This window comes from Zosterops lateralis, assembly GCF_965231275.1.
Source record: "Zosterops lateralis genome assembly, chromosome: 9".
NCBI lineage: Eukaryota > Metazoa > Chordata > Aves > Passeriformes > Zosteropidae > Zosterops > Zosterops lateralis.
Window position 1 is genome coordinate 27,124,362 of NC_139769.1, and position 21,399 is coordinate 27,145,760.

General features: G+C 40.8%; 1 protein-coding gene across 2 annotated transcripts in view; it reads right to left on the bottom strand.

The window, feature by feature from the left end:
* The window catches only part of COP1 (COP1 E3 ubiquitin ligase), a 124,804-nt gene that overhangs the window by 45,439 nt on the left and 57,966 nt on the right, over positions 1-21,399 (bottom strand). For both annotated transcript variants that reach the window (XM_083867433.1, XM_083867432.1), the window contains exons 13-15: positions 18,285-18,393; positions 16,499-16,580; positions 9,568-9,684 (exon numbers count right to left, since the gene is read on the bottom strand). In XM_083867433.1, the coding sequence (XP_083723559.1) occupies positions 9,568-9,684; positions 16,499-16,580; positions 18,285-18,393 (308 nt within the window). The remainder of the gene's footprint in view (positions 1-9,567; positions 9,685-16,498; positions 16,581-18,284; positions 18,394-21,399) is intronic.

Below are 21,399 nucleotides of genomic sequence, written 5' to 3' on the forward strand. Positions count from 1 at the left end.
ACTGGATGATAAAAGGAGCACCATGAGAAAGAACCACTCCAGGAAAACTGAAATAAAGAGCTGAGGTTAGACTGAATGGCTGGTAGCCTCCGTTTAATCTCTGGCAAAACCAACAGCTCAATAAAACCCTTCTACTTTTCCTTCTACAAAAGAAAGGCTCAGGGATATGCCAGCACAGGGTTTCAGGTCAGCACTTGAAATATTTTGACAGAGCTTTGCAAGGAAGCACTATACCCTGCTTCAGCCAGTGATTTGCATCTCTTACTCACACCAACTGTACTATTTTTTTTAAATACATACCAACACTAACATTCCTCTAAAGATCTATATCTCCCTCTGCTGAACAGATAAAGAGAACAGCAGCCTTGATGGGAACTGCCAACTGGGTTTTTCACCTTTGTATTCCACAGATTCTCTATAGCTCAAAGTTACAGATGACATTTGCCAGGTTATGGATAATGGTCTTTACACACCAGGGACATTTTGTTACTGACTTGTCTAAAGCTTTTGATACAGCAGCCCATAAAGCCTTCACCCTAAATAACTTGTCTTGCATTAAGGAGAGAAGGAGGAGACATAAAACATTAGATATTAATCAGTTGAGAAAAGGGCTCTGATGGGAGAGGGAAGCAAACCAGATTTCTCTAGAACTCTTTTGAAACTTTGACCTTTATGGTTTTAAAGAGCTATAGCAATTTCTCACAGGAGTAAGGGATAGATGGTTTTTGTGCCATTCAAGGATTGCTGTCTAGCAGACTGTTGGAGAAATGCAATATTCAGTACACACAAGCAAGATTTACTAATGCTACAAAACTAATGAAGAGAACAGCAATAATACCTGCAGCTTTGGAAAGAATTAATTATGCACTGCTCAGATGCAACATTCAATTATCCTCCTAACCCAGCTTTTCTCATTGACTATGCAACATGCCTAATTCTACATGTGCTAGTGCCTGTAAGCTGACGTCCAAAATAAATTTTTTGACACCTAGAACATGTGAAGAACAGTCATTTTATGGTAAAAGGTGCTTCTACCCATGGTGTTTAAATGGACTAGACCTTGGAAGAGATGAAACTTCTTACGTGAGCAACAGGAGCCTTATTTGTACAAGGAGTGCTGGGTACATCAATCAAAGCCAAAAACACTGTCATTTGCTGAACATCTCTCTCAATTCAAGATACATACTGCACACAACAAACACTCTTCCTAATGCTACAGCCATGTCAGCTCTGGCTCTTGAAAGAATCAAAGTAACACAAGTCAAGGAGATGTGATGGAGGGAAAGGGCAGCACAGCCAGATTCCCTGGAACCACACAATGCAAGAGGTCAAGATCATGTTTGAGGTCAATAGAAGGGTTTGAGGCATTACAAAAGATGGATGTAAACAGGAACATTCCTCCCTAAGATTTTAAGGGTGCAGCTTTCAGGTTTCTGTTGTATTAGCAGACATTATACAAAGAGAACCAGCAGGATTCAGAGCAGCCAAAGTGGAGCTAAGGAAAGCAAGGAACAGGCTCCTGAGAACCTGAGTTTGCCAAATTAACAGTCAAACCTGATTTTAGTCCAGAACTACATTTTGCTTCACTAGCCTGAGGAGATATTAGCCTTCTTAACTAGGTTCTGGAGATGATGATCTGATTCATTACCTAAACTGACCTCACAGCAGACTCCACTGGAAGAGAGGAAGGATATTAAATACAGTGTCACAACTGCTAAAACACAAGCTTCAGATAAGGAGGCCTAAACCAAAGGCAGTGTGGATTGTGTATAAAGGGAAACAAGCACAGGAAATCAGGTGATGGTACACAGGATCCAAGGTGGAAAAGAAGCAACGTATCCTAACTAGGCAATGAAATAGGTCTGTGAAGATCAACTAGATTTGCATCTACAGTCTCACTTTTTGCCATCTTCTTGACATTTAAATGGCTAATAAGAGCCTTGCCCAAACATTCAGAACTCTACTCTTAAAAACTCACGGAATGTTTAGATGCTCAGACACCATGAAAAGATGCCTTTGAGATGACAGCCCACACTGCACTCACTGGTTACAGATTTTCCTGCACAACATGACAATCTGCACCACTTAGTATGGAAGCACAATACCCAAATAAAAGGTTGGAACAGTTAGTCTGTGCACCAGTCTGAACAGGAAGCCATTATGGAGGATGCCATTCCAAGGAGCAATTCCTTTGAGCTACCAGAAAAAAACCTGCAGCTTTGGAAACTGCTGAGGTCAGAAAGCATTAAACTCTTAAGGGATACAGCAACAGATAGCAGCAAGAGCAATTTGGCATTCTGAGAAAAAGATGAATGTTGGAGTTGCCTATCTGTTCCTGAATTTCAAGGCTCATTTCAATTTAAATTTGAATTCCGTCACATTGACTAAATGACTTCTAATGCCAGTTGTAAGACAAAATGTTCAGGAAAAGAATATTTAAGCAAACAATTAGCACACTCATTTCTGCTAATGACAGATTTATCCTTTTCTCTAGAGAATCAAATGGAGCTTTTCAAGTTCATTTTATTCATTCACTTGTTACTGAAGTGTGATGACCTCTGGGATAAAGGTAGGAAACTCCCAGCAGGTCTCTATATTGTTACTCACTATTCATTGCAAATGCCTTATCCAAGACAAGTCAGATACTGCTTTTTCTGTGCAAGTAAAAAAAATTCTATAAGCTCTTAAGGCTTATGTGAGAATTGCACATACAACACATCCTGCACACTGATGAGCGGTTTCATGTCCCTTTGCGATTTCCTAGGAAGCACTAGCAGCAAGGCAGGAAGACACTGCCTGGCAGACCTGGCAGCATCTCTGATACCCAGGAACACAAAAATCAGCTTAACTACAAAGATTTCAAATTCAAATAATATAGCATAGCTGCAGTTCTTCCCACTCTCAGTCCTGAGCAAAAGTGTAATGTGATCTACCTACCAGAGCCAGAAATATTGTCTTCACCAGGACAGCAGAAGGCTTGGTTTGATATTTCACCTTCATTTACATCCCAGGGTCCATGAAGAGGGATAACATATAAGTCAAACCTTCAAGGATATGTCTTCACCTAAAGAATCCCAACTAAGCTCAGTGTTTCCACTGCAATAGGTACTTTTGGGCAGAATTATGATCATAGACATACTAGCCAAAACCACAGATTCCTCCAAACAACCCTTGACTGACTGAAGTGCTTTAAACGCTTTCCAATACAAAACAAACAAAGCCTTTGCAGTGAATTCTGGAATGAGTTTGAATTAAAGGTGACAAATGTGCACTTCCAAAAAGCAGACTTTGTCCCCTAATTCCCCTGCCAACAGCCTCAGAGATCATGGACTAGAGGAAGGTTATTAATTATTCACAAAATGAAAAGAAACACTGCAGGTAAAGTCCTATCCAAGTAATGGGCAAGCCCTGAACTGCTGCATGCCACTTTGCTTTCATCAAGGCTGAATTCTGAGCACTCACTGCTGTGAGATGAAGTTTTTCCACAGGTTTGAAAGAAATGCCTAACCTTTGTCTGTGCCTTTAAACACTGAGCTCAATTCATATGCTGAAGGTAATCTTGTGGCTCAAGCCCAAGGAAGCTGCCTAACTCCACCCAAAACATGTCATCTGTTCACACAAATAGATCCTTTCTGAGTCACTGCAGGCTTTCAACAGAACACACTATTCACCCATGAGAATCTATTAAGGTAAGACCTTGCTCTCAGCTGGAAAACATTAATTCTCTTCCAAAGAGGCACACTACTTTCTCAGTCATTAATATCCCATCATTCTTCTGAGCTGAGTGACAAGCCAGGTAAGTCACCCAGATCTGAGACAGTGTGCAAGGCTAAGTCTACAGAGAGATGTTTGGAAAAGAGAAATCACTGCTCCAGTTACTGCAGCAGGAAAATCAATATTTCACAAGCAAGGATAGTCTCCAAAGTGGCCCCACTTGGACACCAGGTGTATTAGAAAAATGGAATGATGATGATAAAAAGGCCACTTTTGACCCTGAACTGTAAGTGCATCAGGGTGATGCAGAGACCTTAAGGGGTGGGTAAATAGCTGCAAATGAAAACAAAGCTGTTGACACAACAACAGGAGCCCTTCATAATGCTGATACTGACCCACAGTATCAAATTAGTTTTGTGACCATTCAGTGAGGAAAGAAAGGCAGCACCTTTCAAAACCAGAATACAACTCCATTGTGTAATGCTAAAGATGGTGCAGAGGAAACATCTTTAAACAGCCAGGAAAAAGTGATGGGGAAAGGCAAAATCACCTTTGAAGGAAATGCAGAAAGTGGGGAAGGGAATAAGGAAGAGAGAGAGCTGGTAAGAGAGGAGAACCTCAGCACTAAGAGCAGACCTCATGTTCACTGAGGGTTTGCCCTTGTTAGTAAATACTGGCATTGATACAGGCTGCCAAAAGCCTGTCTGAGGCTGGCACTGGTGCTCAATGGATCACAGAATAACCTAGTCCAGAAAAAAGGCAATTTGGTTTTGGCCATGCAATTAGTAGTATGAAAGAAGAGAAGGAAAAGCAAAATCTGGGACGTTTAGGAGGGAATGTGGCATCTCCAATGCACATAGTCTCAAACTCTGTTGCTCTGAGTAGTAAGATCAGCATCAACCAGCACCACCCCACTTTTTCCCTGCCATGGTCACTTCATCTGAACCCACACTATTATCAAGAGTTTGTGACAACACAGCAAAGCTGTTTTAGAGACCATCAAAGCTAAAATTAATGCAGCAAAACCTTAAGCTCTGACTAGGTTGCAGCTGTTCTGTTGCTGTCCTATCCCCTGTCCATATGTATTTCTCTGCTACATGCACTTATTTTGTGAAGCTCCCGGAGAGGAGACAGTCTCTGCCCTGCATCTCTGCAGCCCTGAGAAATCTCTTTCAGACTCAATCCACCCTGCTAAATATGTGGGTCCTACAGGGAAAAAATACAATGTTAGAGGAGATGATGCATCTAATGTCATAGGAACTTCAGATTTTTGAATTCTTACAAAATCTCTGCATAATATATGGGAAATAAAGTGCTAACTGCTGACACTATTACAGCATGCTGGGAATAAAACATTCTTACTATCAATAGCTACACTGAGCTCACTGGAGTTAGCAGACAGTCTGATCTCACTCAGACTGCACGACTTGGACATTCCAGCTGCAAAGTGCATGATGCATTTCCAGCCTTTAGTTTTCTTTTTAAAGTAGGGAAACAGCACTGCCAGAAAATATATGAGTTAAGGACATCAGTGCTATTGCTGAGGCAGAACAGTAATAACTTCAGCCATGATTTATATAGCTAATTTCAGGATAAAACCCTATCTGTTTTTAAAAAGAGGAAAAGACCACAGAATGACCTGATTTTGTATTTGGCAGCGATTACAGCGTATACTGGACAATGTTTCAACTCAGTAAGCATGCAAATAGAACATTTTATTAAAGAAACAGACAAAAGGGGTGTTTTCTTCTTCATGTGCCCTCTCCACTGCAACTGATTTTATCAGGCTGCAGCCAGACACACAAGCTTTCCTCTCACCTGAAGTGCATGATTTTAAGTGAATTGCTTCTCAAACCGATATCCATTTCTCTCTTCTATAGGCTCTATTTCTAGTTTATTGCTCATTTGTTCTGTTTTAAGCTATCCAAAATAATTTTTTTGGTCATCTAAAAGCTTCAGAGTGAAGAGTCCAGAAAAGAATCATACATATCATCCATAGCAGATGCTAATCCTGAGATTTGCTTTTATAGTGGAATCAAAAGCTTGGTTTCCTACAGCAACTGAAGCCAACTCGGTGCCCTTTACTAAAAAAAGTGTGTTCCTCATGGTGATGATATACAGTCTAATAACACTTCTGAAGAGTTTTTTTAAGGCTAGGCTTAAATCAAAACATCACTGATACAGTTTAACACCTGGCCAGAGTGTTATGAGCCCAGTGTAATTGTATCAGTTTTTGAGGGTATCTTGCAACTTCTTAAAGTGGCTTAATAGTGAGACAACTTCTCTGGATATGCTTTATAAAATAAAACGTTTTAATAATTATAAAAATAACAAACATTATAGAACAAAAGAAAATGTAAGTCACAGTGCAGAGAACACTCTTACACTGGCTAAGGCAGTCCAAAAAAGCACTTGAGCTCCTTTGTGCAGTCTTCTTAGTACTTGATGGTCTAGGGTGGGTTATTTGGCACTTTACCCAATGAAATTGGCAACAGGCTTTGAGGTACATTTCTAAAGCCTAATCAGTGCTCCCGTGCTGGCACTGGGCTAATTACAATGAGAAAGCTACGGAAAATTCTAGTTTAACTTCCTTACTTGTTTAGCGGTAAACTGAAACTTTTTCCTTATATAGGACCATTTACTTGGGTGTGGGAGTGCATTGCCACACATCATAGCAAATCCTGGAACAGAACCCCCCCATTTCACTCACTGTGCCACGGAGTTCACAGCCTGACTTTGCTTCAAAATCCATCCCTGTAGTCCTTCAGTTCCCTCCTTTTATTTGGCCATGCAGCATGTAAACTGGGTGCAGGTGGAAGTGTTTTTATTAAACCCTGATCTCTGGTTAAAGATTCCCTACAGAGCCCTGAAGCTTTTAGATGAGAAGCAAAGTCAGGCTGTGAACCCTGTGCTGCCTTAGCTCACATAATTCATGCCATGTGTTGGTAGGTCTCTAAGGGACTTTTGCATCTTCCTAAAAATTCTTCTGTAAAAGGGAGTTTTAAAATTGGAGAAGGCAGAAAGGTCCCTCTCACCTGTACCTGTACACAATGTAGCAGCATGGGCTGTGTGGGCCAACAGCCAAAATATCACTAACAAGTGACAAGAAATGTAAGATGGGGACAGGGTGGAAAGGACCTTAAGATGGTCATCCTATTTCTGTGGTGAAGGCAAGGGAGGAACCAGCACAGAGATGCTGATCTAGCTGAAGCATTTGGTTAGGAAACCCACTTCAAAGAGGTATTCTGAACAGATGGATACAAGTGGGCAAGATGCATTTGTCAAAGACAGAGAGGAGCTTTCCTCAAGCAAGGTGTGAAAGAATGTGACCTTATTAAAAGATGCTCCAGCTTTATGGATGGTTAAGAGAACCTTAAAAGAAAATAAAAATGTTAACCCTAAAAAAATTTAGACTTCTAGTCAAAATTACATTACTTAAAGAAGTTATGCTGGCTTTCAGCTATTCTGCATACAGGAAAAGGGAGTTGAAATGTGCATGTAATTTATTAATAGTACTGTAAATCACTTTACTTCTTTTTATATCTCAAATATTAAGTACCAATACTTCCTCTCTAACCATTTTATGAATTGCTTACTTCATCAAGCCTTAAAGTACAGATATATACACATAAAAATACAGACACATATATAGCATTTAGCTCCAACAAATCAGCACATAAAACGAGAGCATATATAGAAACAGCACTTCTGTTTAAATACAAGACAAGACTGTGTGGGGCATGAAACGCTTGGAAATCTTGGCTCTTTTATCCTTGAATAAATCACTGAATAAGTAATTGAAACAGTTTTCAAAATGTGAAAATCCTCTTAGCATGTGAGCAAGTCAAGGCAGGGCTAAGACGGCTTTCTAAAATTGCCCACTACACTGGTCACTGAATTAGTGTTTAGTGTTGTGGACTGCTCATCTTTATTCCTGCTGGGGGCAAACAGAAGTGGTCAAGTCAGTGTGCCCAGTTCCCTGCTTTTTTTTTTTTTGTACTACTTAAGAAAGTCAGCTTTGATTCTTAAATTTTATAGCCTATGTAACAACTCACGCTATTCAAAAGCTATGTTCCTTTTTCCACAAACTAAATGAAATTATTAAGCAAGACTAGCTGAAGCTGATGGAGAAGAAAAGCCTTTGTCGCCATCATAACACATTAAACATGACTGTTTTACTATGTGGAGTACAAAAGCAGACACTAACTCATTTCTTTGCTCTGATTAATTTTTAGGAGCTCAGAAATAACGTTTTCCAAGATTCCAGTACTTCTTTTAATATGCCATTTTCCCCACATGTGTTTATGGCTGAAAGTTCAATTAGAATTCTGTTGTGGGAAGTAATTTCCATCAGTTCAATTACCCTATGTAATTGTTTCAGCATTCATAATATCAATCAAATATCCATTTTAATTTTTATTTAGAGATTCAATTACCAAATATCAAGCAGATGTAAACACTTCTTTCAGTATAAATACCGTTTTACCCCTCAGCATCCTCTATATCATAGAAACAAACATGCAGCCCTTTAAAACCTCCATGAAACTTTTAGGTCTTCCTGATGTCTCTTTCACAGCACACTTGCTGAAAACAAACCCAGTTTGTTGGACTTGGGTGTGGGGATAGAGACACTCCCACCTGCTCCTACCCCACAGGGCCTCCAGCTCCAAAAGCCTCTCTTGATTTACCTGTGCCTTATCCCCTCTCTGCCTTTCCTTGGTGGCAAGGAATCCCAGTTATTTATTTATCAAGAAGAATTCTGTTTCGTGATGCTGTTACAGGTATATTCCAATCAGTGGTTGATCCATTTGGAGCTTGTGCTCTCATCTTTCCCTAGAGCCTTTCCTAGATAGTCCCCCTCATTCAAATGCTGCTAGTAGGTATTGTCATTCAACTATTTTTACATGTAATTCACTGAACTTCAGAAAGATGCCTGTCAAGCAAGTCAGTATTTTACACTCCAGCTTGAATCCATTTTTGGATTCAAAATGCAAGTTTATTTTTTGCCTCCTAACAGTTAAAACCAAAGTAGAACCAGCCTGCAAATGAGAACACCTGAATGAAATGGCAAGCCAGTGGTTGCAAGAACAATCAACACATCTCCTAGAGTCCAGAGAGAACAAATGTTGCCAGAACAACTAGTTACAAGTGCATTAAAACTCCCCAAGGAGGAAGAATGCAGAGTCAGTTAAACATTTATAGGCACCTCTGAGTTTTAGTTACTGTATGCATAGCACAATACAGCTTCCTCCCAAAGAGACACCTGCTCTGCTCTCAGATCTTTGTGTTATCACCAAGAACCATTTAATCTAAGTGAATAAAAGGCTCGTTGTGCCTTCCCCACTGACTACTTCAAAAAAATAAAAACGTTAACAGCCATCTTTGCCCAGCCTAGGAAAACATGAGCCCACCCACAGGGATTGTAGTTGGAGCTATGGGAACATGCACAGCCACAGCTTTACAGCATGCTTCAGGTAAAACCAGTTAACCCCCCCAGTATGGCTTTGTAGTATTTATAGAACAGTATTATAAATCAGAAAGAGCAGCTCTCATCATGTTAACACATTGAGACTCCCACAGCAGAGCTCTGCCTGGTTGCCTTAGTGACCCCAATAAACACACAGGGCCACTTCTTTTCCTGCCTTATCTCTGATAGAGACACCCGAATGAAAAAGTCAGGCTGGGGAATGACATTGACACATCATTGTGGCACTTCAGAAGTTTTACTCAGAGACATTTGAACTGTAATGACATTTCAGTTGGCACAGCAGCCAACATGACATCTTTGAGGGGGAGTAAGGAATAAAGGACGGAAGAAACAATATCCCTTTGCCCCAAATTTCTTTTACTTACCTGCACAGCCAAAAGCTAGGTGATACCTAGAAGATGGGCTGAATTTGACACAACACACGTTAGCCTTGGCCTCAATGCTTGCAACTGAGTTGTCCAAGTTGGTAGACCACAGTTTCACTAGAGAAAGGGAAAGAGAAACATGAATAAACAAAAAAAACCAACAAAACCACAAACTTCATTTGAAAGGTCTAAAATCTAGTTATTTCATGAATAAGATTCTGGAAAGTCTCAGTTGCTAAGATGTTAGTAAGTTTAAAGGGTCCATTCTCACCAGTGGTTGGTAAATCTGAGAATATTCTCAAGTCCACATTGTAAATATTCTGCTCACCTCTATACACACAGGAGATGCCAGAAGTGCCCATCCCACACACGTTAGACCAACAGAACAGGTTGCTATAACCACATCCTATAATCTCAGTGCTTAAGGTTACTGCAGTGCAGATTCATACAACCAAGGACAGGAAGGCTTACATCCTTTTTTATTCCTTGTCCCTGTGCTGGGATGCAAGAACTCCCTGCTCCACAGCAAAACTGCTTTGCACAGAATAAATACACCAAATTGTATGCACAGTGAGTGAGAAGAACTTGTTTTATTCTTGAGAAGCTGGCACAGACAGGAGAGAAATCAGTATGCTGGTTTCCTATGATGCAATAATCCCTTGGTACAAGAACTTTACTGTTCTGTGAGAGTACCACATGAACACTGATTAAACTATGTGCTAGAAGGAGCTCTTCCCCCAAACACTCCAGTGCTTCAGAGAATGACCAACAAAAAACACCAGGGCTGTTCAAAATACAGCTTTCCCCACCTACCAGAAACACTTCAAGCACCATTTAACCTTAAGATGAAGAGTGCCAGGTGCTCCTCACATAGTTAATCTTGTTATTAAAAGCTAAATAACACACTGCCCAGATAAAGGAGCAGCAGATTGGCATCAAGCCCCATTGATGCCTACAAGGCAGAAAAGACTTAAACATCCTCCCCTCCCCTCTTTTCTTGAGGATTGGATCAAGCTGTGCTTGAGTACCACAATCTGAGGCTGGAAGCATAGCAAGCTGCAAGCAATGTGGAACATACAGTTGGCTACACATGAAGGGTTACTCCCCTCAAGAGTTCCCCTTGAGCTGCACAGGCTTCTTCTGATCTGGGGCCAACAGGTCCTCCAGTCCTCTTAGTGAAAGATCACTTGGAAGGTGAAGTGAGCAAAAATGGCACAACAAGAGGAATCTTGCAACCCACTGTGACCCACACATGAGAAATCAGCAGTCTTATGGGGTGTCCCCCACCCTCGGAGGGGTCCTCTGTGTCACCTCTTGGTCAGCATCTCCCAGGGGCTTCGAGGGAGAAGAAAGGTTGTTTTCACATGGATTATCCAAGGATGTTTTAGAAGACGAAGGAAAAGGAGGAATACTGGCAGGTTTGTTTCTAGTGCATTTTTTAATAGTATGGCAAGCAATGAAAGCAACAAGATTGGGCTGTTTCTTACTATACAAGGATAGAGGAAACAGCACTGCTCAGAGCACACCAAGCAATCATTGTAAATACAGCACTGTGTGGGTATCTGGCAGCTGCCTGGAACCATCAGAAAGCAGCACACACACACCGCAGCAGAAATACAAACCCCAGTGGTATACTCGTTTTTTCCAGAAGCATTATGTAAAATTCAATGAAAACAGCACCCAGCCTGAGGTTGGTTTTTAGAAATAAATCCATTCTCATTGATCAGAGCTGTAATGTTCACCCTAAACACCTGGCTACGTTTTTAAATGAAACAAAAGTTTTGCAAGCATGGCTTAAGAAGCTCTCTTCTCCCAGGCAAGACTGATGATAAAGCTTCTCCACCATGTTCTGCACTTGTGGGCAGAGGGAAACAGAAGCAGGGAAGAATTTTGCAAAACGAAAATATTTACATTTTGCTTAAATGAACAGACATCAAGAGATGAGTAGTCTAAGTTCTGGTGGCAGTAAAGGCCATCAGGTTTATGGATGAGATAAGAAGCAAATAAAACATGTTTATGAAATGACAGTGTCAGCAGACAACACCACTGCAACTTGGGGAGCGTGGGGTGGGTACATGATCTCAAGTTCAGAGCAAAACTCTGCTGAAATCTAGTATTAAAACAACACACAGCAGCCTTTTTTTGAAGCTTTCCACCCAGGTATTTAAAGATGCATCCAAAGCAGCAAAGTCTCTCCTTGACCCCCCCCCAAACAAACAAATGGCCATCTGGTCCTAGCTTTGTAGTAAAAGCTAATTTGAGGACTCAGTTTCAGCTTGGCTCCTTTTTTCATTCAAGATTGCAGGTCATAAGCTGAGCAATTTAATCTGGTGAAGAGACAACCCATGTGCTCAAAGTCATCATAATATTCGTTACAACTGACAGGCACAGATTAGAGCCTGCAATTTCTGTGATCTAACTGCTGTGAGATACGCTGGGCTCCAATTATATCTTAGTCAGTACCATAAAAAGGATAGATGGGACATATAACAACACATAATGAAACATGTCAAGTTTCACCTAGAACTGCCCATTATTTTTTAAAAAGAACTGACAGGTTAATAAAGCATAATTCATAAGGGTAGAGTTTATTTGCTGTAGCTTTCATCGTTTTTGCTGAGGTCGAGGCAGTAATTATACAACACAGATGTCTTGGTAACATCCAGAACTGTGTTGATGAGACAAGCAACCATCTGAGATTGACTATTTCTGAAACACATGTTCTCAAAGCATATTTTCTCTCATTTTGCAGCTGCTGAGGGATATCTTTACGTGGCCAAATACCTACCCCTCAATGAAGTATTAAAAAGATGCCTCCAGAGCAGTTTTTTTCAGTTTAAAATGTTTAGGTCTTTTCAAGACTTTTTTTTTTTTTAGTTAGACCTTTACACCAAATGTGTAAGTTTATAAATTAATTTTTCATGCATCAGTTCTGTGTCTAAATACTGACTAAAAGAGGCAGGAGCCTGTACTACAATAGCTGAAGGTGTTGATGTTCACAGTTGGTACACAGAGTAAGGATGTTTCATCCAGCCTGTCACTTGTGAATTATCTGCTCCTGTGATGAAGAGTCTGTTGCTACTCCAGAACAGCTCTAATCCAGGAACAGGATCCTGCTACCAGAAAATTCATTTGCAGACATTAGCAGAATCCCTAAGAAAGGAGAAAGCTGCTGAATTGTCGTGCTAGGCAAAATTTTGGATCCAGTGCCTTGTGCAGTGAGGTCAGGAAGGTGGTGTGGAGTGATGACGGCAGGGTACTCCCTGCATAACACACAGACTTGATTGTCAGTGTTATAACTATCAACATCATCTTGACCTTTTCAAGGCACTCCCACCAAAGGAATCCAACAACCCCACAAATCTCCAGAAAATTACTAAATTTTTTAGTCAGAAAAATGACCAAAGTGAAGGTTCAGCTTGGTATTTTGAGAGCAATAAATACCTACACCTCAAGTCAACAGAAGCTGAAGGAATGAAATATGAGTGAAAATGAAGTCCCAAACAATCCTGAGGAAGCTGGAGGAGCAGACTCTGAGCTGCAGTTCTCAGGCCATATCCCCTCTGTAAAAGACTTTTTTTTCTTTTAATGAAGCCAACTCTACATATCTGTGTTGTCTTACTGAAATAAGAGGAACTATTAAAAAAATAGCTACAGGACTAGTAGCAGGCTCTCATTTACTAATGCAGTGTGGAAATTACTTTCCTTAGATGCAATGAGACAGATGCCTGCATTCCTCCCTGCCATGAGACAATGAAAAGTAACTATTGCTACAAACTCAGATCTCAGGTGCTCCTGTTCTATCTCACCTCTCAATTCTGAGCCAGGAATAATGACTGAACTACAGATGTAAAACCAGGACTCTTTCTTCAGTTGAATTTATCAATGATCTTTCTATCTTCTTGAATTTTAGAGAAGGTCAAAAAGAAAGCCAGAGCAGAGAAACATCTGATCACCCCAAAAAAGGCATTTATCCCAGTGAAGACAAATTCTACCCACAGAGTATCACAAAATATTTCACTCTTCCTCATCTGCTAACTTTACCATGGCCATAAAAGTGCACCCCCAATGCAGAACAGGCAGCTCTAAGTCATGAGCTAAGTGTATTAGCTCCAGCCCTGTCCTGGTACTTTGATGGCATCATTTCACCTTCAAAAAATTCATCTTCTCCAAAAGCAGAAATTCATCCTTTCCTACTTACATGAGTATCACAGCTCCCGCCATTATTATGTGCATAAAAGAATTTAAATGAAGACCATGCCTACTCCCCTAGCTGCTTGTAGAACAAGTAAACACCAATTTTGCTCACTGATGTCTAGTTAGAGTATACCTTTGGGTCTCTATGAACATACACAAGTACCTCTGCCCCTTGAAAAGGAGAGGGAGGGCATAACAACTGTAGATGAAAGTGAAGGGTTTGTACACACAATATTTACTCTGTACAATAATGCTTTTATGCTGTCATTATCTGCTATGAAAGCAGGAAGATCTTCCACGGGTAAGCATATTCTGGATTATCTTCATCTAACAAGATGGAAACTGCAAGAACTTGGGGCCCAAGGATGCTGCTTCTAATTACAGGAGAATCATTTTCTGCCTAATAGCACCCTGTTAGCACCCCCTGTGCAGTGCCTGTCCCCTCTCTGAGTCAGAGAGAGCTGAAAAAGCACTGGATTTTTCATATAAAAGAAAACACCTTTTCCAACACATGCCTACTTTCAGAATTAGCTTCTGACTTGAAAAGACCGAGGAGAGACAGGCAGATACACAAGCAAGCAGGAAGAAGTGGCAAAGCTGTCTCTTTTTTTGCTGCCTTGTCCTGATCACTTGACAGGGAAATGTGATACTTGTACTTTGTGGGGAAGAACGATGAGATTAGGTCTGGAAAGCCCAGTGTGGCCTCAAAGAAGCAGAGAAATAAAAGAGGACAGGAAGAGTAGATAAAAGATCTTTCCTGCCAGACAGTGTACCTGGCCAGACATGTATTACTGTGTATTAAAACTGACCACAACTCAACCAGTCATGAGCATAAGCAGAAGGACAAACTTTTAAGTTAGACAGGTTTGAATTATGATACTTATGAGTGTTTACATTCCCTCACATTTATTCCTTTTCAGTGTGATCACCCAAATTGAAGATGGACACTACAATGTTAATGTGGACATTTTACTGCAATTGCTCTGTACCTCAAAAACTTCTAAAATCTGTGCTGAGACTCCCATTTGTCTCTAAAGTGCTTTTTATATATGCAAATCACAGGCAAGTTGTGGTAAAAATGAAGGATAAAATGTTCCAGCCTGGTTTTATCCACCAAAACCCCACTACACCTTCAAAAGACCTTTGTGAATTAAAATGCAAGTTATGTGGATCTGCAGGCTTTACTACAATAATTTCTAAGTAAACAGGACACTTTTAGAGACAATTACTGAAGAAGTGAACTGTTAAACTGAAGACAGAAGCTCTGCTTGCAGCTGGGTTTTGCAAAACTGGACACCTCATTAACATGCTAATAAATGCAGATCTACCTGGCAGATCAGCTTTTTATATGCATGGCAAGAGTGGGGAGCACTGATGAAGAGGCTGTTAACTTACAAGGTGAACAGTCACTCCTGCTGCATTTAAGTACATAGAAAACACACCTGTCTTCCACCAGAAAACGAAGGGGAAACGCACTGAAAATATTTTAAACTCACCTTAAATATAAAATAATCATTGAAGTTTTGTAAATGGAATTACCAGCTTTGGAAACTGTAGTGACAGGACAAGGGGAGTGGCTTCATACTGCCAGAAGTCAGGGTGAAATGGGATATTGGGAAGGAATTCTGCCCTGTGAGGGTGGAGAGGCCCTGGCACAGGGTGCCCAGAGAAGCTGTGGCTGCCCCTGGATCCCTGGCAGTGTCCAAGGCCAGGTTGGTTGGGGCTTGGAGCAGACTGAGATAGAGAAAGGTGTCTCTGGCCATGGCAAGAGCTAGAAAAAAAATGAGCTTCAAAGTCCTTTCCAACCCAAACCATTCTATGACTCTGTGATTGCCAAATACAACTGAGGAATATTAATTTCTTTTGGAACAGCATTAAAAGCTTTTTGGAAGGCGGGAGCAGCTTACAGAGTTTAGCACTTATGAAAAATTAATTTATCATTTCAAAGCAAATCACGAAGAGCTCTGTCCAGAGCTCTATCAGCCCACCTGGGAGAAGTGATCCCCACTGATTAGAAAAGGAACTTTTAAGCTCTTGCTGTTAAATTACCCTGATTTGATACTGTAAACATATTACAGATAAAACTCTCATTCATTAGGGATGAAGAATACTACATCACTCTCAGTGCTATACTCTTCTTTAGGAGCTTCCTATATCTTTTTGGAAGAGGAGCGTTTTTTTACCACCATGTGGTAAAGGGCTTGGCCTAAGGACTCTCCAAAAGTGCTCTGTCAAATGGACCCTGGAGTGTGGAAGGCTGAGAGCTGCTCCCAGCACTCCTACTCAGTCCACCATCCAACTCCTCAAAGCTCCAAGAAACACAGTCTTTAACATGAAGAGCTACAGGTAAAAAAGCAGCAGGAATTTTTTAACTGCTGCTGTTTTACTGACAGCCTCGGTTTTGAAATATAAATACACGCTGTTCTTTTGAAAGGCCCAGAGGCTTTAACTCCACAAGTTTAACTAATGTTAAAACACATTTTGGTTTGTTTGGAGTTGAGGAGAATGTTAGCTGAGAGTACCTTACACAAAAAAAGGTGAAGCAAGAGATCTTAATCAAATAAAGCTTACCCTTCTCTAACATCCAAATGGTTCCATATCTTTTCACATTACCACAGAATTACAATACTGAAGGGAGCTGAGGAATCAGCTACTTGCCATAGCACATTTTTGTTCTTTCAATGGAATACACAGAGCCTAAGTCTTCTGCACAGAGATTCAAATAAAATAGTACCTTTGGCATCATCAGAGCCTGAAGCCAATAGCTTAGGGTCCATCAAGTTGAAGTCAACACTCCAGCACCTTTTCTCATGCTCCTGTTGAGAGAAACAAGAACAATATTGCAAGGTAGTGAGTTGCAATGAAATAAAACAGTAAAGGAAAACACATAGGGTTTGGGATAAATTGTCAGCAGGGACCTGGAGAGAGAAACTTACTATGTTTAGCAGTTTTTAAAAAAATATATTTTCTCCCAATCAGATCAATCCCATCAACATGCCAGACATGCCAGGAAAGCAGAAAACACTAGAAGGGCTTTTTTAAAAACTAAAGCTGATTTCATTTTTATTTGAAAGAAAAAATATTTCAGGATATACACATTAAAAACCTGGTTTTGCAGCATGATTTGACTGGCTGTGGTTCCACCATGTGTTGCGGCTTATCCTAGATTGTAGCTGTGTCTTTCTACATTAATAAGCAACTTTTAAGTATCTCCCAATACTGACAAGATGCCCATTTCAAATACCTCCTGTCAGAAAGTCCAGGAAATCCTCACCTTCCTGTTGAACTATTAAGGAAAACTCCTGGTGTCTGTTTTACCACTCAAGTAAATATTATTAAATGACTGCACACTCTTCCTCAAAACACAGAAAAGCTCTAATTGCTATGCTGGCATATCCCACATGGAAGCAGAACATTGCATTGAATAAAATCTGAAATTCAGTCAAACCCTTTGTTTAAAGCCTTCACACAGGCTTACAAGACAAAAAGCTCACGAGGATGAAGTCACTAAAGGGTTTCAGTACATGCAAAGCAGATGTCAATGCCTCTATGCAAATCCAAATAAAAAATTCAAGTAATCTGATAGGCAGCAAAATGAGTTTGTTTTAACATAAGCAACAGCTGGTTGTCTCTAGGTTCATTATTCAGCCTCATAAACAAGTGCAAAATCTGAGAGGAAAACAGACTAGATTTATTCTGTCCAGTATAATTTCTCTGTCATTGAGATATGCAAAGGTTTAGTGAAAACAAGCATTATAAAATGGCTAAAAAACAATGAAAAAGTAAAGAGAGGCCTAAGTAGGAACTTGAACCATCAAGGAGCCTGCAGTACATTCATTATCACTGACCAGTTTCAATGGACTGTGTTACCTACACAACAACCTGCAGCACTTCCAGCCTCTTCCCAAACATAAAAGCTCTCTTCCAGCCTCCTTGTTCTGATCAGGAGCTTCTCAGAAGCCATTAGACAAACAATGTTTGAGTTTCACAAGACACAAAATGCCAGAAATGTCTCCTGATGCAGGTCTTGCTGTGGAGCTGAGCACACTGTGCGGGGAAGGAACTCCCTTGTTGTGCCTTGTGCTCCCCTGTCCCAGCCTCACCACTCACATCTCCATTTTGCACTTGTGCTCCACAAGCACTTGCACTGGTAATCACCATAGAGTTTCACAAAAGGCTTTTCACAAAGACTGAAGTGGAACAGCTATGGAGAGACAGAGGCTTCTAAAGAAAGGTGAGACAGCTTCCAGGAACTCATTTCTCTCTGTGCAGATTCCCTGCCTGAAAGCAGCAGCAAGAAAACATCAACTGCCTCACAGCTGTGACAGGAAGACAAGGCGCCTCCCTTGGAGGACTACAGCTCAATAAAGCTGTGTGGATGAGATGCATTTACCAAACAGGAGGAACATCCATTTCATCCTGTGGAACAGAAAAGCCTTTTGCTGGACTAGGAGCAGAACCTCAGACTCAGGGCTGCTCTCCCAGCACAGGAAATGTTGCTCACAATGGTTGTGTGTTACCTGGTAGACCTTGGATCTCTGTCCCGTGAATCCATCCCAAAGGATGACGGTGCCTTCATAGTCACTGCTGGCTAGCAGGTTCTTGTGGTAACTACTCCAGCTGATACAGCTTAAAAAGAGCAAGCCTGGGTCAGTCTTACAGGAAATCATCATGTACAACACAAAAATCACTTTTGCAATACATCAGGCAATGAGTATCTTTGCAAAGCACGTAGCACTTTGATCAAACCACCCCACTGAAACATACAGCTAAGAGAAAAAACCCCAAACCCATCAGAAATAGAACAAACCTTATTTCACAAACTAAAAGCAAAACTTTATTGGCTGAAGAGACACTTACACTTCCCCCTTGATATGAAGTGCTAGGGTCTAAATTTTTTATTAAAATGCATTTATCTCAAACACTGTGATTTTTTTTGCTATTTGACTACCACACAAATTCTCAGAGGTTAAGGTTTGACTCCTTAACCTCTTAGCAACAGATGCTACTGTTATTATTACCATAAATTATTACTATATCATAAAGATAACTACTTACCTAAGAGCAGCTGTACATGTAAAATGCATAGATGCATGGACAGTAAACCAACCTCTCCTGTAACACACATTTGATGCTCTATATACCTACCCATGTGCTCATGAAAGTTTGACTTCTGAGAAACTACTTCCAGCTTTTTGTAAATGCTAAAAAAAGCCTTCCTATCCAGGAGGAAACAGCAGTTTGTTTGCTATGAGTATCTTAGGAAATGTTGCTGATCAAGAACCGGAAAATACATCACAGAGTTTTTTTATTTCAAGCTGAATTGAGGGGCTGTACAAAACCAAATTATGATTTTACTGGCAAACTCTAACGATCAGCAGAGAAAACAGGAGCAGCAACACTGCCAAGTCTCACTCGTAGCATTCTGGCACTATGCCTCCACTCTGACTCCCAAAAAATGTGACAGAGGTAAGAAAATTTGTAATACTTGTTCACCAATTTTTGGGCCATCTGGCAAAGAAGCACACCAGTTGGTATCAACTGTGATGTATACAGCAGAAGCTGAACTGACAGATCCCATTCATGCAGGTCCTCAAGCAGCTCTGACACAGATAACTAGATCACAATAGCCTTGGGGCCAAGTTTTAACCAACAATATAAACCAGAAGTCCACAATTCTCTAACTTCTTAGTACTGCTTTGATCAGTGCAGCTACACGCTGGAATATGATGTAGATACATGGATACTGACTTAAGAGTATTATACCTTGCTAAGTTCTTGGTTCCACTATACACTTGCATCCTGTTTTCCTTAATAATTTACACACAGAAGAGGAAAAATCCTTTTCCTTTCTCATGCTAGTTAAACATTTATTGTTCCATTAGTTAAGTAACAGCAAGCAGCATTGGCATGCTACTCCTGACTATGGTGAAACTTAACAGCATTCCTTGGTTTTAAAACTTTACATTCAGAAACATAAAACTTTATTTACCCAATATAAGTCACAGTTTTAAACCACCAGCTGCTAAGAGGATGCTTGCAGTGATAGAGCTCCAGCAATGATTTCCCTGGCTTCACTTCTTCCATGGTATGTCATTAATGAGAAAATGTTAAGTATCCCTAACCCTTGTAGGCATGAGAGCTGACCACAAATACACCATCATTATCTTAGCTCTACTTCCATTAGGTACCCACACAGAAAAGCAGATCTTGACAGCCTATGATTTACTAGAAGCCTTATTCTGAGAAGCTTAAGTGATTCCCTGAGTTCCAAATGAAGTTGGCAGGCACTGCCCACCAGGACCATGAGGTGAAGGTTGCAGCAGCCCAGAGATAACCAGACCTGACATCTGGAGTCATGTTCTCAGGTGGAGCAGTCCCTGATGGAAGCAAAAGCAGTTCAGAGGCCTGGAGTTACACCACACTGAGCTGTGGGCTGGGAGCAGTCTCCAGCCAATGGCAGGGAGGTGGATACCACACCACAGGAGACCTTTATCAGTTCAAACCTGTTGCCCTGACCAGATTACCTCCTCTCAAGTCAGGACTTCAAGGAGCTTAAGGAAAAAAGTAAATATTCTGTAAGTGAAGACATCATGTACAAGCAGAGAGAATAAAACCCAGAGCCAGTTCTTAGAAGGCAGTCCCCTATCTGGGTGGCTTTGAGAGGACGTCAGAATGTCAGCAAGTGAAGAGGATCCTTGAGGAAGGCTGATGTGCTGTGACACTTTGGGTGGTTAAAGGATGAATCACATAACCACATCTTGTAAAAAAAAAAAATTACCCCAGACAAAAAAAAAAAGAATTACTGAGTAGGTAGAAAGATGTAAAGGACAAGAGTTTAACAGTTCTGTTCGAGATGTGATAGATTTAAAACACTTCACTGAGGGTACAGATGGAGAAAAACACAGTTTCTGTGCACAAAAGCATGTTCATTAGATCTGGCACAGCAAAGATCCCACTGCAGCCTGATGGTGTTAACAAGGGGTTAACACTCATTTAGAAAGCATTTATAGACAGAGTTAGAGGGGAAAACAGGAACTGACAGGTGAAAAATGGTTAGGGATTTGCAGACACTAAGTGGTTCAATTAACACCTTTTAAGTCACACACATCATAAATCTTTCATTTTTAAGTAATATGATTAAAGGATCATAGCAAGACAAAATCAACTCTGCTCCAGCTCTCTACCTTAATTTTGCCCTCATTGCCACCCAACTCTCTTTACAAAGTCTGAAACTGAGCTTTCCCCTTAACATTGCAATACCTGAGCTTATTTCTAACTTAAATTCTCCAAAGTAACCTTTGTAGAGTGAAATTTAGGCTTCAATCAGGTAGAGGGGAGCTCCCTTTCCAGGTACTTTTTTTAGCAAGGGCTGTCCTTTCATAGAATGGTTTGGGGTAGAAGAAACCTCAAATATCCCCCTCATTTCATCCCTCTGCCAGGGGCAGGCACACCTTCCACTATCTCAGGTTGCTCCAAGCTCTATCCAGCCTGGCTTTGGACACTTCCAGGGGCAGCCACAGCTTCTCTGACAACCTGAGTTGCATTATCCTCTGAGCAGACAGCTTCCTAACATGTAACCTAAACCTCTCTCAGCTTAAACCCCTCCCCCCTTGTCCTATCACTCTCTGCACG